Below are 17,979 nucleotides of genomic sequence, written 5' to 3'. Positions count from 1 at the left end.
AACACCTTCTATCCACACAAAATCTTTACAGTGAATGGAGAAAAACATTCTAAACAATGTTTTTTTGTTCGAATTCACCATTTAATGATATGCAAGCAGTCCAATTGGATCAAATTACACCAGGAAATAAGTTATGTACTTAATCAGATTGTGATTTTAGATTCAGCTAAATGGTGAGTTTTCCCCCAATATACATACAAATACATTTGACTAAAAGGAGTGCCCATTTAGTTCTATAGAGAAGTCTATAGGCAATACACTACTGTTTTAATAGATTTATCTTGTGGTTTCACTACATGGTTTAGGTTAACATCCAGTCGTTGTTGACAGTGGCCTCCACAGTAAATGCAGTTTGAACACTATGTGACTAACACATGCGGTCATGGTGGTCCAAATAGTTGACGAAAGTGCAAACATGCTCTAGCTTTGCACACTAGTGACATCTGTTGGAGGAAAAAGCAGCACGGTGTGTAAAATGTAGGAAATAAATAATCAAAATCAAATTTTATTTGTCACATGCAGCGAATACAACTGGTGTAGACCTTACAGTGAAATGCTTACTTACAAGCCCCTAACTCTTATTTTTCTGCATTGTTGGTTAAGAAAATATTTACTAAATAAAGTAAATAAGAGCAATAATAACATAACGACGCTATATACAGGCGGTACAGGTACCGAGTCAATTTGTGGAGGTACAGGTTTGGACACACCTACTCATTCAAGGGTTTTTCTTTATTTTTACAATTTTCTACATTGTAGATTAATAGTGAAGACAAACTATGGAATCATGTAGTAAACAAATCCAGATATATCTGAGATTCTTCAAATAGCCACCCTTTGCCTTGACAGCTTTGCACACTCTTGGCATTCTCTCAACCAGCTTCATGAGGTAGTCCCCTGGAATGCATTTCAATTAACAGGTGTGCCTTCTTAAAAAAGTTAAATTGTGGAATTTCTTTCCTTCTTAATGCGTTTGAGCCAATCAGTTCTGTTGTGACAAGGTAGGGGGGTGTACAGAAGATAGCCCTATTTGGTAAAAGACCAAGTCCATATTATGGCAAGTATGTTTCTTCAAGTGCAGTCACAAAAACCATCAAGCGATATGATGAAACGTTCTCTCATGAGGACCGCCACAGGAATGGAAGACCCAGAGTTACCTCTGCTGCAGAGGATAAGTTCTTTAGACATACCAGACTCAAATAAATGCTTCAGAGTTCAAGTAACAGACATATCAACTGTGCAGAGGAGACTGTGAATCAGGCCTTCGTGGTTGAATTCCTGCAAAGAAACCCCTACTAAAGGACACCAATAAGAGAGACTTGCTTGGGCCAAGAAACACGAGCAATGGACATTAGACCAGTGGAAGTGTGTCCTTTGATCTGGAGTCCAAACATTAGATTTTTGGTTCCAACCTCCCGTGTCTTTGTGAGACGCGGTATGGGTGAACGGATGATCTCCGCATGTGTATTTCCCACCGTAAAACATGGAAGAGGAGGTGTTATGGTTTGGGGGTGCTTTGCTGGTGACACTGTCTGATTTATTTAGAATTCAAGGCACACTTAACCAGCATGGCTACCACAGCATTCTGCAGCGAAAAGTTATCCCATCTGGATTGCGCTTAGTGGGACTATCATTTGTTATTCAACAGGACAATGACCCAACACACCTCCAGGCTGTGTGAGGGCTATTTTACCAAGGAGAGTGATTGAGTGCTGCATCAGATGACCTGGCCTCCACAATCACCCGACCTCAACTAAATTGAGATGTTTGGGATTAGTCGGACCGCAGAATGAAAAAAAAGCAGCGAACAAGTGCTCAGCATGTGGGAAATCCTTCAAGACTTTTTAAAAATAAATCCAGGTGAAGCTGGTTGAGAGAATGCCAAGAGTGTGCAAAGCTGTCACCAAGGCAAAGGGTGGGTATTTGAAGAATCTCAAATATGAAATATATTTTGATTTGTTTAACACTTCACACAGTTGTCCAGAACAGCTGGCGCTCTCATGCATGCGTCAGTGTTGCTTGCCTCGAAGCGCGCATAGAAGTGGTTTAGCTCATCTGGTAGGCTTGTGACACTGGGCAGCTCAGCTTCCCTTTGTAGTCTGTAATAGTTTGCAAGCCCTGCCACATCCAACGAGCGTCAGAGCTGGTGTAGTAGGATTCAATCTTAGCCCTGTATTTATGATTTGCCTGTTTGATGGTTTGTCCGAGGGCATAGTGCGATTTCTTATAAGCGTCCGGGTTAGAGTCCTGCTCCTTGAAAGCAGCAGCTCTACCCTTTAGCTCAGTGCAGATGTTTTCTCTAATCCATTGCTTTTGGTTGGGGTACGTACGGTCACTGTGGGGACAACGTCATCAATGCACTTATTGATGAAGCCGGTGACTGATGTGATATACTCAATGCCATTGGATGAGTCCCAGAACATATTCCAGTCTGTGCTAAGACATACAGTACCAGTCAAAAGTTGACACACCTACTCATTCCAGAGTTTCTTTATTTTTATTATATTCTACATTGTAGAATAATGGTGAAGATATCACAACTATGAAATAACACATATGGAATCATGTAGTAACCAAAAAAGTGTTAAATCAAAATATATTTTATATTTGAGGTTCTTCAACATAGCCACCCTTTGCCTTGATGACAGCTTTGCACATTCAGGCCAAAGAGTAAATCTTGGTTTCATCAGACCAGAGAATCTTGTTTTTATGAGAGTTTTTATGTGCCTTTCGGCAAACTCCAAGCGGGCAGTCATGTGCCTTTTTTACTGAGGAGTGGCTTCCGTCTGGCCACTAACATAAAGGCCTGATTGGTGGAGTGCTGCAGAGATGGTTGTCCTTCTGGAAGGTTCTCCCATGGAGCTCTGTCAGAGTGACCATCAGGATCTTGGTCACCTTCCTGACCAAGGCCTTTCTCCCCCGATTGCTCAGTTTGGCCAGGCGGCCAGCTGTAGGAAGAGTCTTGGTGGTTCCAAACTTCTTCCATTTAAGAATGATGGACACCACTGTGTTCTTGGGGACCTTCAATCCTGCAGGTACCCTTCTCCAGATCTGTGCCTCGACACAATCCTGTCTCTGAGCTCTACGGGGAATTCCTTCGACCTCATTATGGGGTATTGTGTGTAGATTGATTAAATACAAATTGTAGAATAAGGCTGTAATGTGGAAAAAGTCAAAAGGGTCTGAATACTTTACGAATGGACTGTATTGGAGAATTTCTTGTGAGCAAGAATCATTCCTATGCCTCCTGAGTGGCGCAGTGGTGTAAGGCACTGCATCACAGTGCTGGCTGTGCCACTAGAGATCCTGGTTAAAATCCAGGCTCTGTCGCAGCCGGCCGTGACCGGGAGACCCATGGGGCGGCGCACAATTGGCCCAGCGTTGTCCAGGTTAGGGGAGGGTTTGGCCGGGCTCAGTTCACGCTGACACGGTCGCCAGGTGTACGGTGTTTCCTCCTCCGCTTCCGGGTTAAGCAGTGTTGTATCAAGGAGTAGTGCAGCTTGGCTGGGTTTCGGAGGACGCACAGCTCTCGATCTTCGCCTCTCGCGAGTCCATACGGGGGTTGCAGCGATGGGACAAGACTAACTACCAACTGGATACCACGGAATTGGGGAGAAAAAGGGGTGGGAAATTGACCCAAAAAGACAACAAAATGAAGTAAAATTGATCAATACCATTTTAATAAACATTGAAACATTTAACTATAAGACTGCAGTACAAGGAAGAGTGTCACACAAAAAGCCAATGCATTTGATCACATTTATATATACACACATACGGTTTCTCTCTTGAAAGAGGAAGAACAAAATACTACCCCTCCCTCCATTTGTTTAATTCATGAGTCCCTTCACTGATGATTGCAATGACATACAGTTAGCACAATAACACACTGACATACAATATATTGTTTCTGGTCGTCATCAAAAACCAGCACATGACAGAAATCAGGAATCTTGACCATAGATGCGGTAAAGAGGTCAATGGAAATGCCATGGAAACATATGGGGAACGTTCCCGAATCTCATCATTACCCCCCCAGCAAAATGATCCTACACTTAGTGTGAAGTACACATGTAAACAATAGCCTATGTTGAGGTAAAAATTGGAGTACAATGCTTGTATGGATGTCACATGTTCATTCATCGTCACCAATCAACTGCATTACAGTTAAAAACAACTAACACCACCGATTTCGCTCATAAACGTGAGCTAGCATTTAGCAGTCACTTCTTCTAAACCTGAATAGGGACTACTTCTAAATGTTATGTAGCAAAAACATCCAAATATATCTAAATCTGACTTTAGTAACCCCATTGTGGGCCCGTTACAATAAATCCATCATTACGGATTTGACGAATATCCACTTTGTTAGAACAGATTTGTTGAACGTGAGGCCATCCGGCATCTGTTCCATTGACCTCATTACCGCATTTAGAACTCGTTTGAGTTCTTTAAAAGACACGAGCACTTTGGGTCCCGTTTTAATAATCATCCCTGTATATATTCAGTTAAATACTGATTTACATCGTTCAATGGATATGATTTCAATTATTGAACTGTAGGTATACTAAAGGGATACAGAGAGAACAAGACACTGAACAATGTAAGTATCACAGTTCAAATGCAGCTCATTTGATCATTTTGTCTGTTTATTTATTGTTTCTACTGCATTGTCCACCACGCTCTTTCCCTCACTGAGCTCTTTTTATGATTTTTCCCCCAGAAGATAGGGGACAGGTTAGGGCCATCAGTCCAATCATTTTCTCTACTTGATGCTACCGTACCCAGCATTGTGCAAAAACGGCTTACCCTCTCCCATCCTATGACTAGGCACCTTGGAATCATCGGTGTCCCCGTCCATTCCGATTCTTTACCCTCCACATTTCAAATAACCGGATTGGTGCAAGTTAATTCCTTTTAAATCTATGAGGGGCAATTCAAGGATACGATTACACACTTCGGGAGAATCGGAATGTAGCCAATCTGTAACCATGTGATCATTTTGAACAGGAGGATTACATGTTATTTAGTGTCAGTCCAAATTAATATAATCCTTGACTAAAGTCACGTTATAGTAGTCTCGTTCACCAGTTCACCTGGCACGCGAGTCTACTATATACTAAGTCCTAAATCCACATTTCACTTAATTTAGCTTATAACGTAGTACATTGGGTGTACCTTTCCACCACAGTGGTCGAAACACCTGCCAACAGGTACATTAAACTACACACATACCCATTTGACCTTTGACGTTTTGGTAATGCTAAAAAAGGAAGTGGGGGTTATGCATTATTCTGAAATAACAGGAAACAGGGACCCTGAGGGCTTCGTACCATGGAGTTACTAACAGGACATTCCTTATGAAAACTAACACATACTTGCACACTCTCACACAGGCACAGGCGCATGCACTCACACGCACACAGACACCGAGATAGATACAACTGTAGACACCATAACACCACCAGTAAGGGATTGACAGGTGATACATACATAGCATTGGCCCAGCGTCACAATTTTTTCCCATGAGCACAGAGTTAAGTGGTGACATAGAAAGCACAAAATAACTGCTACAGTGGAAGATTTTTGTTCATCAAACCATTGAAAGTTAAAGCAAGTTACATAGACATTAAGGATTTTAAATAAAAAAATGTAAGGGTGCAATTCAGACCTGGGTTCAAATTCTATATAAAACTTCAGCTGTGCTTGATTGAGCATGCCTTTTGCGATGGAACCAATAGAACCGTCCTTAAAGTGCAAGCCTCACCCATCTGGCACTCAAGGCGGGCTGAAACAAATGCTAAAAGAATTTGAATGATTTCAAAAAGTATTTGAACCGAGGTCTGGTGATTGTGATTTCTCCTCTGACCAAATACGGTCAATTTCCTCTGCAATATAAGCCTGCAACCACAAGATGGTGCTCAATTCCATACAATTGGCATTGTTTGAGTCAGTCAAAGACATCAGACACTTGTTAGAACGAGCATCCTTATCTGGTCTTCCCTTATCAAATGTTGAACTAACTTTATTTCTTGGAAGTGGCGAAAGTATCATTCCATGGATCACTCCTGTCAGATAGGTGAGGGCTGCTACATTGAGGTACAAGGAGTTGCAATACCGTCCGGACTAACTGGCAAGATGCCAGATGTTTGTGTAGCGATGGAACAAAAATTAATCACTTTGAGGCAAGTCTTGTTCATATGTATAATGGCACTATCTTTTTCATCCACGCCCATTCCTTTCAGTTCAGTGGCAGGCGGACGTTCCTTAAAAAAAAGTTATTGTGAATCACAAACCCTAGCTTCCACTTTCAGTCTTCAGTGGAAAGAAACGAGAATAGAAGCATGAATAAAAAAATATATACTTCACCGACACTTGTAAAACTGTTTGCACTCGGAACATTGAGACGAGACAATGCAAACCATTCCAAAAGTGTTTTTTTCTCTCAAATGTGACCATCCAACTTGTCTACTGGCAAACGTTGACTAGTCTCCCTCTGTGTATGATTGTCTTCAAAGTCACTCTCTATACTCTCGTATAAAAAGACCAAGATCATGGTATTGATATTCCTCTTCTGGAATGTCTTTTTTTTTTTTTTCAGGGCAGGTGGTTGTTTCCACTCTCCTCACGCCCTCTCCCTATCCCTCCTTTTCTTCCTCGCTTCAGGGTGATTCTAAACGATGGCGTCCCAGTCAAAGTCGTCCTGGATGTCGTTGGTGGGCAGCCTCATCTGGTAGTGCCCGGGTGGCATCATGTGCTGCTGGTTCATCTGGCCATGGTGCCCTGAGGAGGTAGACATGTAAGGCAGCTGCAAACACACTATAAGAGGGTCTGAGTAGTTAGCAGTAGTACCTGTCACCGTGGAGCCTGCATTGCTCATGGGGGGCATGTGGGGGTAACCCGGGGGTCCCATCATTGAAGACATGTTCTGTCTGGAGTCCATGTACAGATTACCTACAGGAGATGAAGACATCCAACAGGAAGCAACAGTCATTCAGTTCTTACCTCACAACTCCACTGATCTATAGACTGTGATGAGACTTCGTTTTAAGCAATCCAACCCTTTCAGATCTACGGGACGCACGTTAGAGGTTGCCCTTAGGCATAGACCTAGGATCAGCTACCGTCCTCAACCCTAACAGTTACTATAGGGGAAAACGCAAAACTGAACTTAGATCAGTGTCTAGTGAGGCAACGCCATCCTAATGGCCACTGACCCGTGTTGATGTGCTGGCTGGGCTTGCTGGTGTGCATGGGGCTGTGGCAGGCGGGCAGGGGTGGCCCCTGTGGTGGGATGATACCGGTGCGTGTGAAGAACTGGTTGATGGAGGAGCATAGGTCTGCTATCTGGGCCAGGTCCAGGGACCAGTTGTTCAGCTCCGCCTGCCTCATGTTCTCCTTCAGTCCTGTCATAGACACACACAGTCGTTCTCATTTCACTAGTCCTTAGTGGTTTCCTCTTCTCCTAGTCTCCTTTCCCTCACCTGCACATGACAATCATACCCATAGCATGATGCTGCCACCACAATACTTGAAAATACAAGTGTTTCACTCTGTGTTGTATTTGATCCAAACCTGTAGTTTTTAATTTAGCCCATTCACATCCTTGTACTTTATTTAGTACAATAGCAAAATGCATTTAGACAATTCACATTGGAGTTAAGACTGTCATTATCTATCATACTTTCAGTGTCAAAGTTGCGATTGAGAAAATTGAAAAAAAAATGTTACCTGAACAAAAACGTAAAGTCTCATGAGCTGAAATAAAAGATCCCAGACATTTTTTTGTATGCACAAAAAGCTTATTCCTCAACTTTTGTACACACATTTGTTTACATCCATGTTAGTGAGCATTTCTCATTTGCCAAGATAATCCACCTGACAGGTGTGGCATGTCAAAAAGCATGATCATTACACAGCTGCACCTTGTGATGGGGACAATAAAAGGGAACTCTAAAATGTGCAGTTTTGTCACAACATGATGCCACAGATGATCAAGTTGAGGGAGCATGCAATTGGCATGCTGACTACAGGAATCTCCAGCTCCACCAGAGCTGTTGCCAGATAATTTAATGTTAATTTCTCTATTATAAGCCACCTCCAACGTAGTTTTAGAGAATTTGAATGTACGTCCAACCGGCCTCACAACCGCAGACCATGTGTAACCATGCCAGCCCAGGACCTCCACATCCGACTTGAGACCAGCCACCCGGACAGCTGATGAAACGGTTGGTTCGCACAAGTGAAGAATTTCTGCACAAACCATCAGAAACCATCTAAGGGAAGCTCATCTGAGTGCTTGTCATCCTCACCAGGGTCTTGACCTGACTGCAGTTCGGCATCGTAATAGACTTCAGTGGGCAAACGCTCACCTTTGATGGCCACTGGCACGCTTGTGAAGTGTCCTCTTCACGGATGAATCCCGGTTTCAACTGTACCGGGCAGATGGCAGACAGCGTGTATGGTGTTGTGTGGGCGAGCGGTTTGCTGATGTCAACATTGTGAACCTCTCCAAGGTGTTGGAAAAAGTGGTTGCCGTACAGCTCCAGGATCATCCCAATCGAAACAACCTGTTTGAGAAAGTCCAGTCTGAGTGCAGCGTTCAATACCGCTATCCTCCTCGAACGCCTCCGGACACCATCGGACCAGCCCTGAGTTGGTTCTGCTCATACCTCTCCGTCAGAACGGAATATGCCTCGCTAGGTGGGTCCAGGTCCCAGACCCACCCTGTCAACTGCGGTGTCCCACAAGGATCCATTTTTGGACCCATCCTGTTCATTCTGTATTAGCTACCCCTTGGCCGTGTCATAAGCCGGCATGGAATTTCATTCCACTGCTATGCTGATGACACTCAGCTGAATGTAAAAACTGCCCCAAGTCCCTCTGCTGCGTGCCTGTCTGAACACCTGCCTTGAGTAGATGGCAATTTGAAATATTTCACTATTCAAATATAATACAACATTTTCGGATACCCGGTTACTCAAATCGATGTAAAGAAGCTAGCTAAGATAGCTCGCCAGCTACATAGCTAGGCTAGTTGAGGCTATTTGGCTGCACTCCCCATCCTTGTCTACAGCAACTCCATTCAGATTAAACAGCCTACCTGTCGGTTGCTCATTGTAGCATACTCCTTCCATTTAGCTAACTTCATGCCATCATTTTAACTGTGTTGCATTGATTAGAGATCTCCCACTTCACGTTGCTACACAAGGAGCCTCTGACTAGTGCCACCAATAAGCTACTGTACATGCGGTCCAGCACTCACCCATAACCCACCTCACCATTGCAGGCCAGAACATTGATCTCCTCAGTCTACAATTTGGGTGTTAAGCTCGACTCCTCTCTGACCTTTGACGAGCACATAAAACATCTGTGCAAAGCATCATTCTTTCACCTTAACATTGCCAAACTCCGTCTGATGCTGAGAAGATCATCCATGTCTTTAGATGCCAGGATGGGGGCGAAGTGTTAGTGTTCATGCACTCATCAGGATCCTGGCAGCACTGTTCTGAATATACTGGAGCTTTTGGAGACTCCTGCCAGTGATCCCGATGAAGAGTGTGTTACAGTAGTTCAGCCTTGAGGAGACAAAGCATCTCTGGACTGGCTCCCCGTCTCAATCAGAATCAAATTCAAAACTCTCCTGCTGACATTGCATCAAATTCTTTTTTTAACCTTTATTTAACTGGGCAAGTCAGTTAAGAACAAATTCTTATTTACAATGACGTCCTACCCATGGCAATGCCCCTCCATAGCTCAAAGAATTGCTCGTATCCCATAACCCCACCTGTATTCTCAGAGAGCGATAGCCCGCTCCTCTACGTTCAAGCTTTGCTCCACGGGGGGAAATCGGCTTTCTGCTCGACCGCCCCCCGCCTCTGGAATGCACACGGACCAGCTGAAGGCATCAGACTCCGTTTAAAAACCCTCCTCGTTATGAAGGCCTTCCATTAGATATTGCTGTGTTCCTTGTTGTCCTTGCCCCTTGTACCGTCAGCTGTGTTCTTTGTGTAAGATGCCCTGCCTAGTTGTGTCCTTTGTCTATGTCTTGTTTTTATTTATTGTAATGCATTCACTGTATGACTTTGAAAAACTATCAATGAAAAGTGAGTTATAAATTCAATGCATTATTATTATTACTATGAGTGTGACAGAAGACGTTATAAGAGCATTATACACATGGTATAAAGAAAGTGTTACCACAGTTTATTCACTTTAGGATAATGCAAGTCTGTTACCTTGGAATGGAGAGAGGTCCACGTCAGCCCAATTGTAGCTGCTGGCAATGCGACAGCTCTCCTTCAGCCACTCCAGGTTGGGGTACCAGTTGGCGGACAGACCTGCACAGGCAGGCAGACACACACACAGACACACACACACCCTGCAGTGATTCCTCACGATTTCTTCTAACACAAATTATTTCAGGTAGGGGGAGTGGGTAATAGAGCTAAACAGGCTCGGCAGGAAGACGCAACTAAGTAACGGTAGGAGAAATGTTAGTCTTGTCTACCAGCCAGCTCTCTATAACATTGTAGCAATTACCCTGGAAACGAGGTTAGGGAAATGTTGACAAGAGCACGGTGCTGTAATCAACAGAGTGACAGTCAAGGACCAACAGAAGTAATGTCATGTTTGAGTCTGATGCAGTGATGCTTTTGACCACAATATGTTGTTTTTTCACGTCACAGACATTAGTGAAGAGGAATGATTTTCTGCCTTTCATCACAAACCCAAATGGCAACACATTTGAAGCTGTGGATCAAAGACGGGGATTGCTTTTATTCATCCCAGCCACTGTGGAGGGAGAACTAACCCAGATAATAGAGCGTCTATTTGTATAGGGCTTCTCTCTGAGCCGAAAGCACAGTGCAGAGACACAGGAAAAACAAAGTCTAGGCAAATGAAAGACGCCGGCGAGTTTCAGAAACGCCCGTCTCTGAGTTTGTCAGCTTCACACAGCGTTTGAGGAGTAGCAGAAAAACAAACGACACAGCTACAGTGCCTTGCAAAAGTATTCATCCCCCTTGGTGTTTTTCCAATTTTTTTGCATTACAACCTGTAATTTAAATGGATTTTTATTTGAATTTCATGTAATGGACATACACAAAATAGTCCAAATTGGTGAAGTGAAATAGAAAAAATTACTTGTTTCAAAAAATTTAACTGAAAAGTGGTGCATGCATATGTATTCACCCCCTTTGCTATGAAGCCCCTAAATAAGATCTGGTGCAACCAATTACCTTCAGAAGTCACAATTAGTTAAATAAAGTCCACCTGTGTGCAATCTAAGTGTCACTGTCACATGGTCTCAGTATACATATGTACGCACACACACACACACACACACCTGTTCTGAAAGTCCCCAGAGTCTGCAACACCAACCAAGCAACACCAAGAAGACCAAGGAGCTCTCTAAACAGGTCAGGGACAAAGTTGTGGAGAAGTACAGATCAGGGTTGGGTTATAAAAAAAATCAGAAACTTTGAACATCCCACGGAGCCCATTAAATCCATTATTTAAAAAAATATGGCACCACAACAAACCTGCCAAGAAAGGGTTGCCAACCAAAACTCATGGACCAGGCAAGGAGGGCATTAATCAGCGGTGCAACAAAGAGACCAAAGATAACCCTGAAGGAGCTGCAAAGCTCCACAGTGGGGATTGGAGTATCTGTCCATAGGACCACTTTAAGCCGTACACTCCTCAGAGCTGGGCTTTACGGAAGAGTGGCCAGAAAAAAGCCATTGCTTAAAGAAAAAAATAAGCAAACACGTTTGGTGTTCGCCAAAAGGCATGTGGGAGACTCCCCAAAGATGTGGATGAAGGTACTCTGGTCAGATGAAACTAAAAATGTAGCTTTTTGGCCATCAAGGAAAACACTATGTCTGGTGCAAACCCAACACCTCTCATCACCCGAGAACACCATCCCCACAGTGAAGCATGGTGGTGGCAGCATCATGCTGTGGGGATGTTTTTCCATCGGCAGGGACTGGGAAACTGGTCAGAATTGAAGCAATGATGGATGGCGCTAAATGCAGAGAAATTCTTGAGGGAAACCTGTTTCAGTCTTCCAGAGATTTGAGACTGGGACGGAGGTTCACCTTCCAGCAGGACAATGGCCCTAGGCTTTCTGCTAAAGCAACACTAGAGCGGTTTAAGGGGAAACATTTAAATGTCTTGGAAAGGCATAGTCAAAGTACAGACCTCAATCGGAATTGAGAATCTGTGGTATGACTTAAAATTGCTGTACACCAGCAGAACCCATCCAACGTGAAGGAGCTGGAGCAGTTTTGCCTTGAAGAATGGGCAAAAATCCCAGTGGCTAGATGTGCCAAGCTTATAGAGACATACCCCAAGAGACTTGCAGCTGTACTTGCTGCAAAAGGTGGCTCTACAAAGTATTAACTTTGGGGGGGGGGGTGAATAGTTATGCACGCTCAAGTTTCCTGTTTTGTCTTATTTCTTGTCTGTTTCACACAAAAAAAATGGTAGTCATGTTGTGTAAATCAAATGATACAAACCACCCAAAAAAGGCATTTTAATTCCAGGTTGTAAGGCAAAAAAATAGGAAAAATGCCAAGCGGGGTGAATACTTTCACATGCCACTGTAATATAATCAGTGTTGGAGAGTATGGAACTACATTTTGTTCAACTTGTAATTAAACTACATTGTGCAGTAGCTTGATGGTAGTTCAACTAAATTCAAATCTAGGTCCTGTTTTCAGTAGTTAATTACTTTTTTTTCTCTTTTTTTCTCTCCATGTAGCGGTGTAGATAACTACTAGAACTACACTACTGTTTTTGCACAAAAAAATGAAAATCTGGGCAATGTAGAATTTCCTTTTTCTGTATCAGACCTGCTTAATTCTCACTTTAAACAGTTTTTGTGTTTAATAGGCTAAATTACACATTCTGTTAACAGAATGTGTAACAGAACAGAAATTGTTCTTGCAATTTATAGTCTGACATTTCAGATTTTGATATGACCATTTTTCACAAAGTAGTTTGGATGTAGTGAACTACTTTTGAAAAGTAAACTATATTTTTCTTAGGGGTAGCTTTAGTGTAGTTTAACTTCTTCCAGTGTGAAGTAATTGGTAGCTTAATAAACTATTTTCAGAGTAGCTTCCCCAACACTGAATATAATGGAATCCATGCAGAGCATGTAGATATCAATGCTATATATAGTAAGGGACTAGCATTTAAGGATAGTCACTGTTCCTGAGGCCTGCCTGTAATTCCAGACACACGCAACGATGAACAGCTAAAAGCTGAGCCTGACCGTCCTATCGCTTGCTGTCGCCACGGTATGTTATAGCGACAAGTGGTGGTTGTTTGCGCTGATGATTCAACATATAGAATCGGCGGGAAATTAACAGAAAACTATGGCCAATAGTCTAGTCAGAGGCACTCTGCTGTCCATCGTTTGGGCGTGTTTGCTCTCTGACAGTACAGTAGTGTGCACTGTACTCTCGTGTCTTACAAGTGTTAGTGCAGGTCATCTGTGGTGGCTGGCCAGTATGGTGCTGGGACTGCTGCCCACTGTTGGGGTGCTGGCTGTGTTGAGGGTGCTGCCCATGTTGAGTGTTCGGATGAGGTTGATGTTGGTTGTGCGTCACGTGGGGAGAGAGGTGCTGCGAGAGAGGCGGGTGGTGGTGGGGGTGGTTATGAACGTGACCGTGGTTGTGTTGGTGGCTGTGGGCACTGCCGCTGCTGCCCACACAGGGGGAGTGCTGATAGGAGCACGACGTCCGCGGTTGCTGGCTCAATTCACTGGGCATACCCGTGATACCTGCAGGGCCAACCACACACAAGGACAGACAGACAATTAACTAACCATTCTGCCTACCTGTAAATCATTTTGCTTATGCATTTTCCTTGACTGTCCTTTTTTTTTCTCTCTTCAGTGTTTGTTGTTTGCAGTAACGTCTTTGTTGTAAAATCGCAAACAAACATGGCAGTTTCACCATTAGGGATTCCAGCTTTAAAACTATGTTCATATTTATATATATTTTCTTGTTTGCCACAACAAAATAAATGCTACTATGCTACTACAGTGCAGTATGTGACTGACAGCTGCAGAGATGTCGTCTCTAATATATAATACTGAAACAAACCAGAGGGATTTCATTCGGATGGTTTAAGGGAATTTACTCTTAAAATAGAATGGAACAGAGCGACATTTTCTTCACACAAAAGTGCACAGATCGGTGCAAAAAAATACCATAAACCTAATTTTATTCTGGCAGCGTGATTTAATTTGTAAAATTTAAATATATCTAACATTAAGGAGGCGATATATTTAACCCGACTAAAGTTCACCAAACCCGGCATAAATAGTTGCCTCCTTAAATGAATGCACTTTAACGCTAGGGGTGTAACGGTACACATTTGTACCGTACCGGGGACCTCGGTTTGGTCAGCACTGTGAAACCGAATAAGCACATAAAAAATGTATTTACAAAATTAAAACACTAGGCCTATAGGCTATGCTTGCGTTGTGTTGTAGATCTATGCCGCTTGACTAAATCTGAGCTGAAAAAAGAAAAAAAAACATTTCAGGCGCACTTCAAACTGTCCTTTTTTGAGGCGCAGCCGGGAACTAGTTCTGTACGATGACGAGTGGTGGGGTCAATAAACCAAAATTGAAGGATCCTCCATCATCCTTTTAATCCCCACATTTTGGTTTCCCATTAGATTACAACGTTGTGGATAAAACGTTAACAGTATGTCGGCACGCTCAATGAGAAATAGCCAATGCAGCTGTTAACACATTTACACCGACATTACGCCGAAGCAAGACGGAAACGTAAAGCAACACAACAGTCTCCCATCTTCATTCAAGCAGCCCTTGGCAGCTGATTCTGACCGAGCCAAATAAATCACAAGAGCGGTAGGTAGGCTATGTTTACATCTTATGGCCTTTGGTTTGTAGCTGCGGATATGCGCCCATTCCCGGTGGTTGAGAATAGGGTGTTTCAGCATCTCGTGAAAGTGCTCAAGCCACGTTACGAACTTCCTTCGTGCACTCACTTCAGAAAACAGGTAGTATCGCTTTATATAAGCAAGCCAAAGCTGAAGTGTTTGCACCCTGTGAAACACAATCAAAACAAACTGCAAATGCATCCAACAAGTGTGTAGTCACCAGCTTGATGTACAGTAGTCATTGCGTGCTAGGAATATTGGACCAAATACTAAAAACGTTGACTACTTTAATACACATAAGTGGATTTGTCCAAATACTTTGTTCCCTAAAAATGGGGGACTATGTACAAAAAAAGTGCTGTAATTTATAAACGAGTCACCTGATATGGATAAAAAATACCCTCAAATAAAGGCTGAAAGTCTGCACTTTAAAAAGGTCCAATGCAGACGTTTCTATCTCAATATCAAATCATTTCTGGGTAACTATTACGTACCTTACTGTGATTTGTTTTAAATCAAAATGGTCAACCAAAAAATAAATTGCTTCTTAGCGACGATCAATTTCTCAAGCTAAATTTTTGCTAGTACTCTCGGAGTGGGTTTGAGTGGGGATGGAAAACTAGCTGTTATTGGCAGAGAGGTTTGGAACTCTCTTATTGGTTTTTTAACTAATTTACCACCTGGTTATGTCACCAGGGAGGCCAAAACTCCATCCCACCACAACAGGCTTAAATTGCAGGTGGTCTTTTCAAACAGCTCTTACACTAAAAAAGGGCATTTTCAAAATTTCACAGTATTACTCCAACCTCAGTGTGGAAGTATATAAAACACAGAATAATATTTTTTTTTACTGAACTGGGCCTTTAACCTCAGTCATTGTATCATCTAAAATCCAAAGTGCTGGAGTACTTACCTGACAACTCAAACTGAATTTATCCTCTGCTCTATCATTCGCTACATACTTCAGTCTGAGACTGCCATAATTGAAGTTGTTTGGTTGTCAAAATGTTGGGTGTTGTACAAAAAAAAAAAGTAATCAGCGATTGGATGATCTCCAACCAATCAGAGTATCAAAGCCAATGATGAACTTTCAAAATGCTGCTTCAGCCACGTGTGTTATGGCCCTGGCTCAACCCATCAGTTTCTGGGACCAATCAGATCTAGAAAGGATTACCATTCTAGAAATCGCCTGGGAGGCAGACTCATTGCGGAGGAGAAACTAATAACCCATGGGTGTAGTGTAGCGTTTGGCCCGAGCAAGGAGTTTGGGCACCCAAGCAACTGGAGTACAGAGCCAAAACAACCACAAAATGTGTCAACTACTTTTGGACCTCACTGTATGTGTTCTTTGCATGATAAATGTGCCCATATTTATTTATTTATTTTATTTTACCGTTATTTTACCAGGTAAGTTGACTGAGAACACATTCTCATTTGCAGCAACGACCTGGGGAATAGTTACAGGGGAGAGGAGGGGGATGAATGAGCCAATTGTAAACTGGGGATTATTAGGTGACCGTGATGGTTGAGGGCCAGATTGGGAATTTAGCCAGGACACCGGGGTTAACACCCCTACTCTTACGATAAGTGCCATGGGATCTTTAATGACCTCAGAGAGTCAGGACACCCGTTTAACGTCCCATCCGAAAGACAGCACCCTACACAGAGCAGTGTCCCCAATCACTGCCCTGGGGCATTGGGATCTTTGTTTAGACCAGAGGAAAGAGTGCCTCCTACTGGCCCTCCAACACCACTTCCAGCAGCACCTGGTCTCCCATCCAGGGACTGACCAGGACCAACCCTGCTTAGCTTCAGAAGCAAGCCAGCAGTGGTATGCAGGGTGGTATGCTGCTGGCATATATATTGTATGGTGGGAGTACAGCAAACTGCCAATTTAAAGAAAAGGGGCTTGGACCTTATACACTGCAGGATGGAGCGCTGCCATTCCAGCCATTGGGTTTCAATGCTCCCTAGAATGTGTCAGTGTTATTTATTCTGTTATTTATTCTCGCAGTGATGTATATTTGTTCAGTTTTGATTTTCATAATTGTATTGCTGTACACAATTCAGCTCGTTGCTGCGACTTAAAATATTTTTAAAAGGTTGATTTCAGGCAACAGTGAGACGATCTACAGAGCGTGTTCATGTCTGGGGTTAAAAAGGTGGATCGTAATAGAAGCAGGAGGAAGGCTGTTGACCAAATAGGAAGCAATTACAGAGAACCTTCACAATTTAATTAGCAAGTTTAAAAGCTACTCCCACAGCACTTTTCTCCACTCAAGTGTCAATACAATGTTTTGTTTTTCTCCAAATTCGCCTCGCTCGTTTGACTGAGCAACGCAACGATTGTAGATATGTGGCACAATTTATTATTTGTATATGCAAGTACAAAAGAGGAATACACACAAATGCTTTTATTACTGTTTAACATAAGTGTCCAATCTGTGGTGTAGGAGATTATTTTATAGGTTAGCTAAAAGCACAAGGTAATCATTCCCACTAGTGTTAGCCATACTGTTTTCTCATCAACCGGGTAAGACGTTAGCTGTGAACGTGCTCGTTTTCTTTCAAATACTTTGAAGACGTTTGATAGAGCTTGCTTGGTTGCAAAATGCACCCATCTGTCACACCAAGCAGGCTCATCTAAAACACTATTTCAAACCCGGTCTGCTTCAGAGTACTGTTTCCAATGACCCACCTTGCTGGCTGAAGGACTGCTGAAAGACAGACTTATAGAGGTTTTGGAACGAGACACTGAGGTCCTCGAAATCAGAGAAGAGGAGCTGCTTGTCCTGCTCGGCCACACTGTACTGGGGTTGGGAAGGAGGAGAGGGAGGGGGGGGAAGAGGCTGCTGTAGACTCAGAGACTGGGAGGGCTCCAAGTTACTACTGACCTACAGAGAGATAGAAAGAGAGACAGTCACTTATTTTCATTACTTTAAGTCCAATCACTAAAAAGGCTGAATTCTAACTTGAGATATCCACACTGTCTGTTTTGGGCATGGCAATGGTAAACGTGTGTTCAGTATCCCTGTCTCCTGCTGGTTATTCACC

At 43.0% G+C, this 17,979-nt stretch overlaps 1 protein-coding gene across 3 annotated transcripts in view; it reads right to left on the bottom strand.

The window, feature by feature from the left end:
• Positions 1 to 6,551: 6,551 nt before the first annotated feature.
• The window catches only part of LOC139542104 (forkhead box protein J3-like), a 91,530-nt gene continuing 80,102 nt past the window's right edge, over positions 6,552 to 17,979 (bottom strand). For 2 of the 3 annotated variants that reach the window (XM_071347138.1, XM_071347139.1), the window contains exons 8-12: positions 17,624 to 17,819; positions 13,484 to 13,792; positions 10,239 to 10,340; positions 7,218 to 7,406; positions 6,552 to 6,954 (exon numbers count right to left, since the gene is read on the bottom strand). In XM_071347138.1, coding sequence (XP_071203239.1) covers positions 6,674 to 6,954; positions 7,218 to 7,406; positions 10,239 to 10,340; positions 13,484 to 13,792; positions 17,624 to 17,819 — 1,077 coding nt within the window. In that variant the 3' untranslated portion in view covers positions 6,552 to 6,673. The remainder of the gene's footprint in view (positions 6,955 to 7,217; positions 7,407 to 10,238; positions 10,341 to 13,483; positions 13,793 to 17,623; positions 17,820 to 17,979) is intronic. The other variant, XM_071347140.1, reaches the window with a different exon arrangement.

This window comes from Salvelinus alpinus, chromosome 17 (assembly GCF_045679555.1).
Source record: "Salvelinus alpinus chromosome 17, SLU_Salpinus.1, whole genome shotgun sequence".
Lineage (NCBI taxonomy): Eukaryota > Metazoa > Chordata > Actinopteri > Salmoniformes > Salmonidae > Salvelinus > Salvelinus alpinus.
The sequence above is the reverse complement of the archived record's forward strand: the minus strand, read 5'-3'. Positions and strand labels throughout refer to the sequence as shown.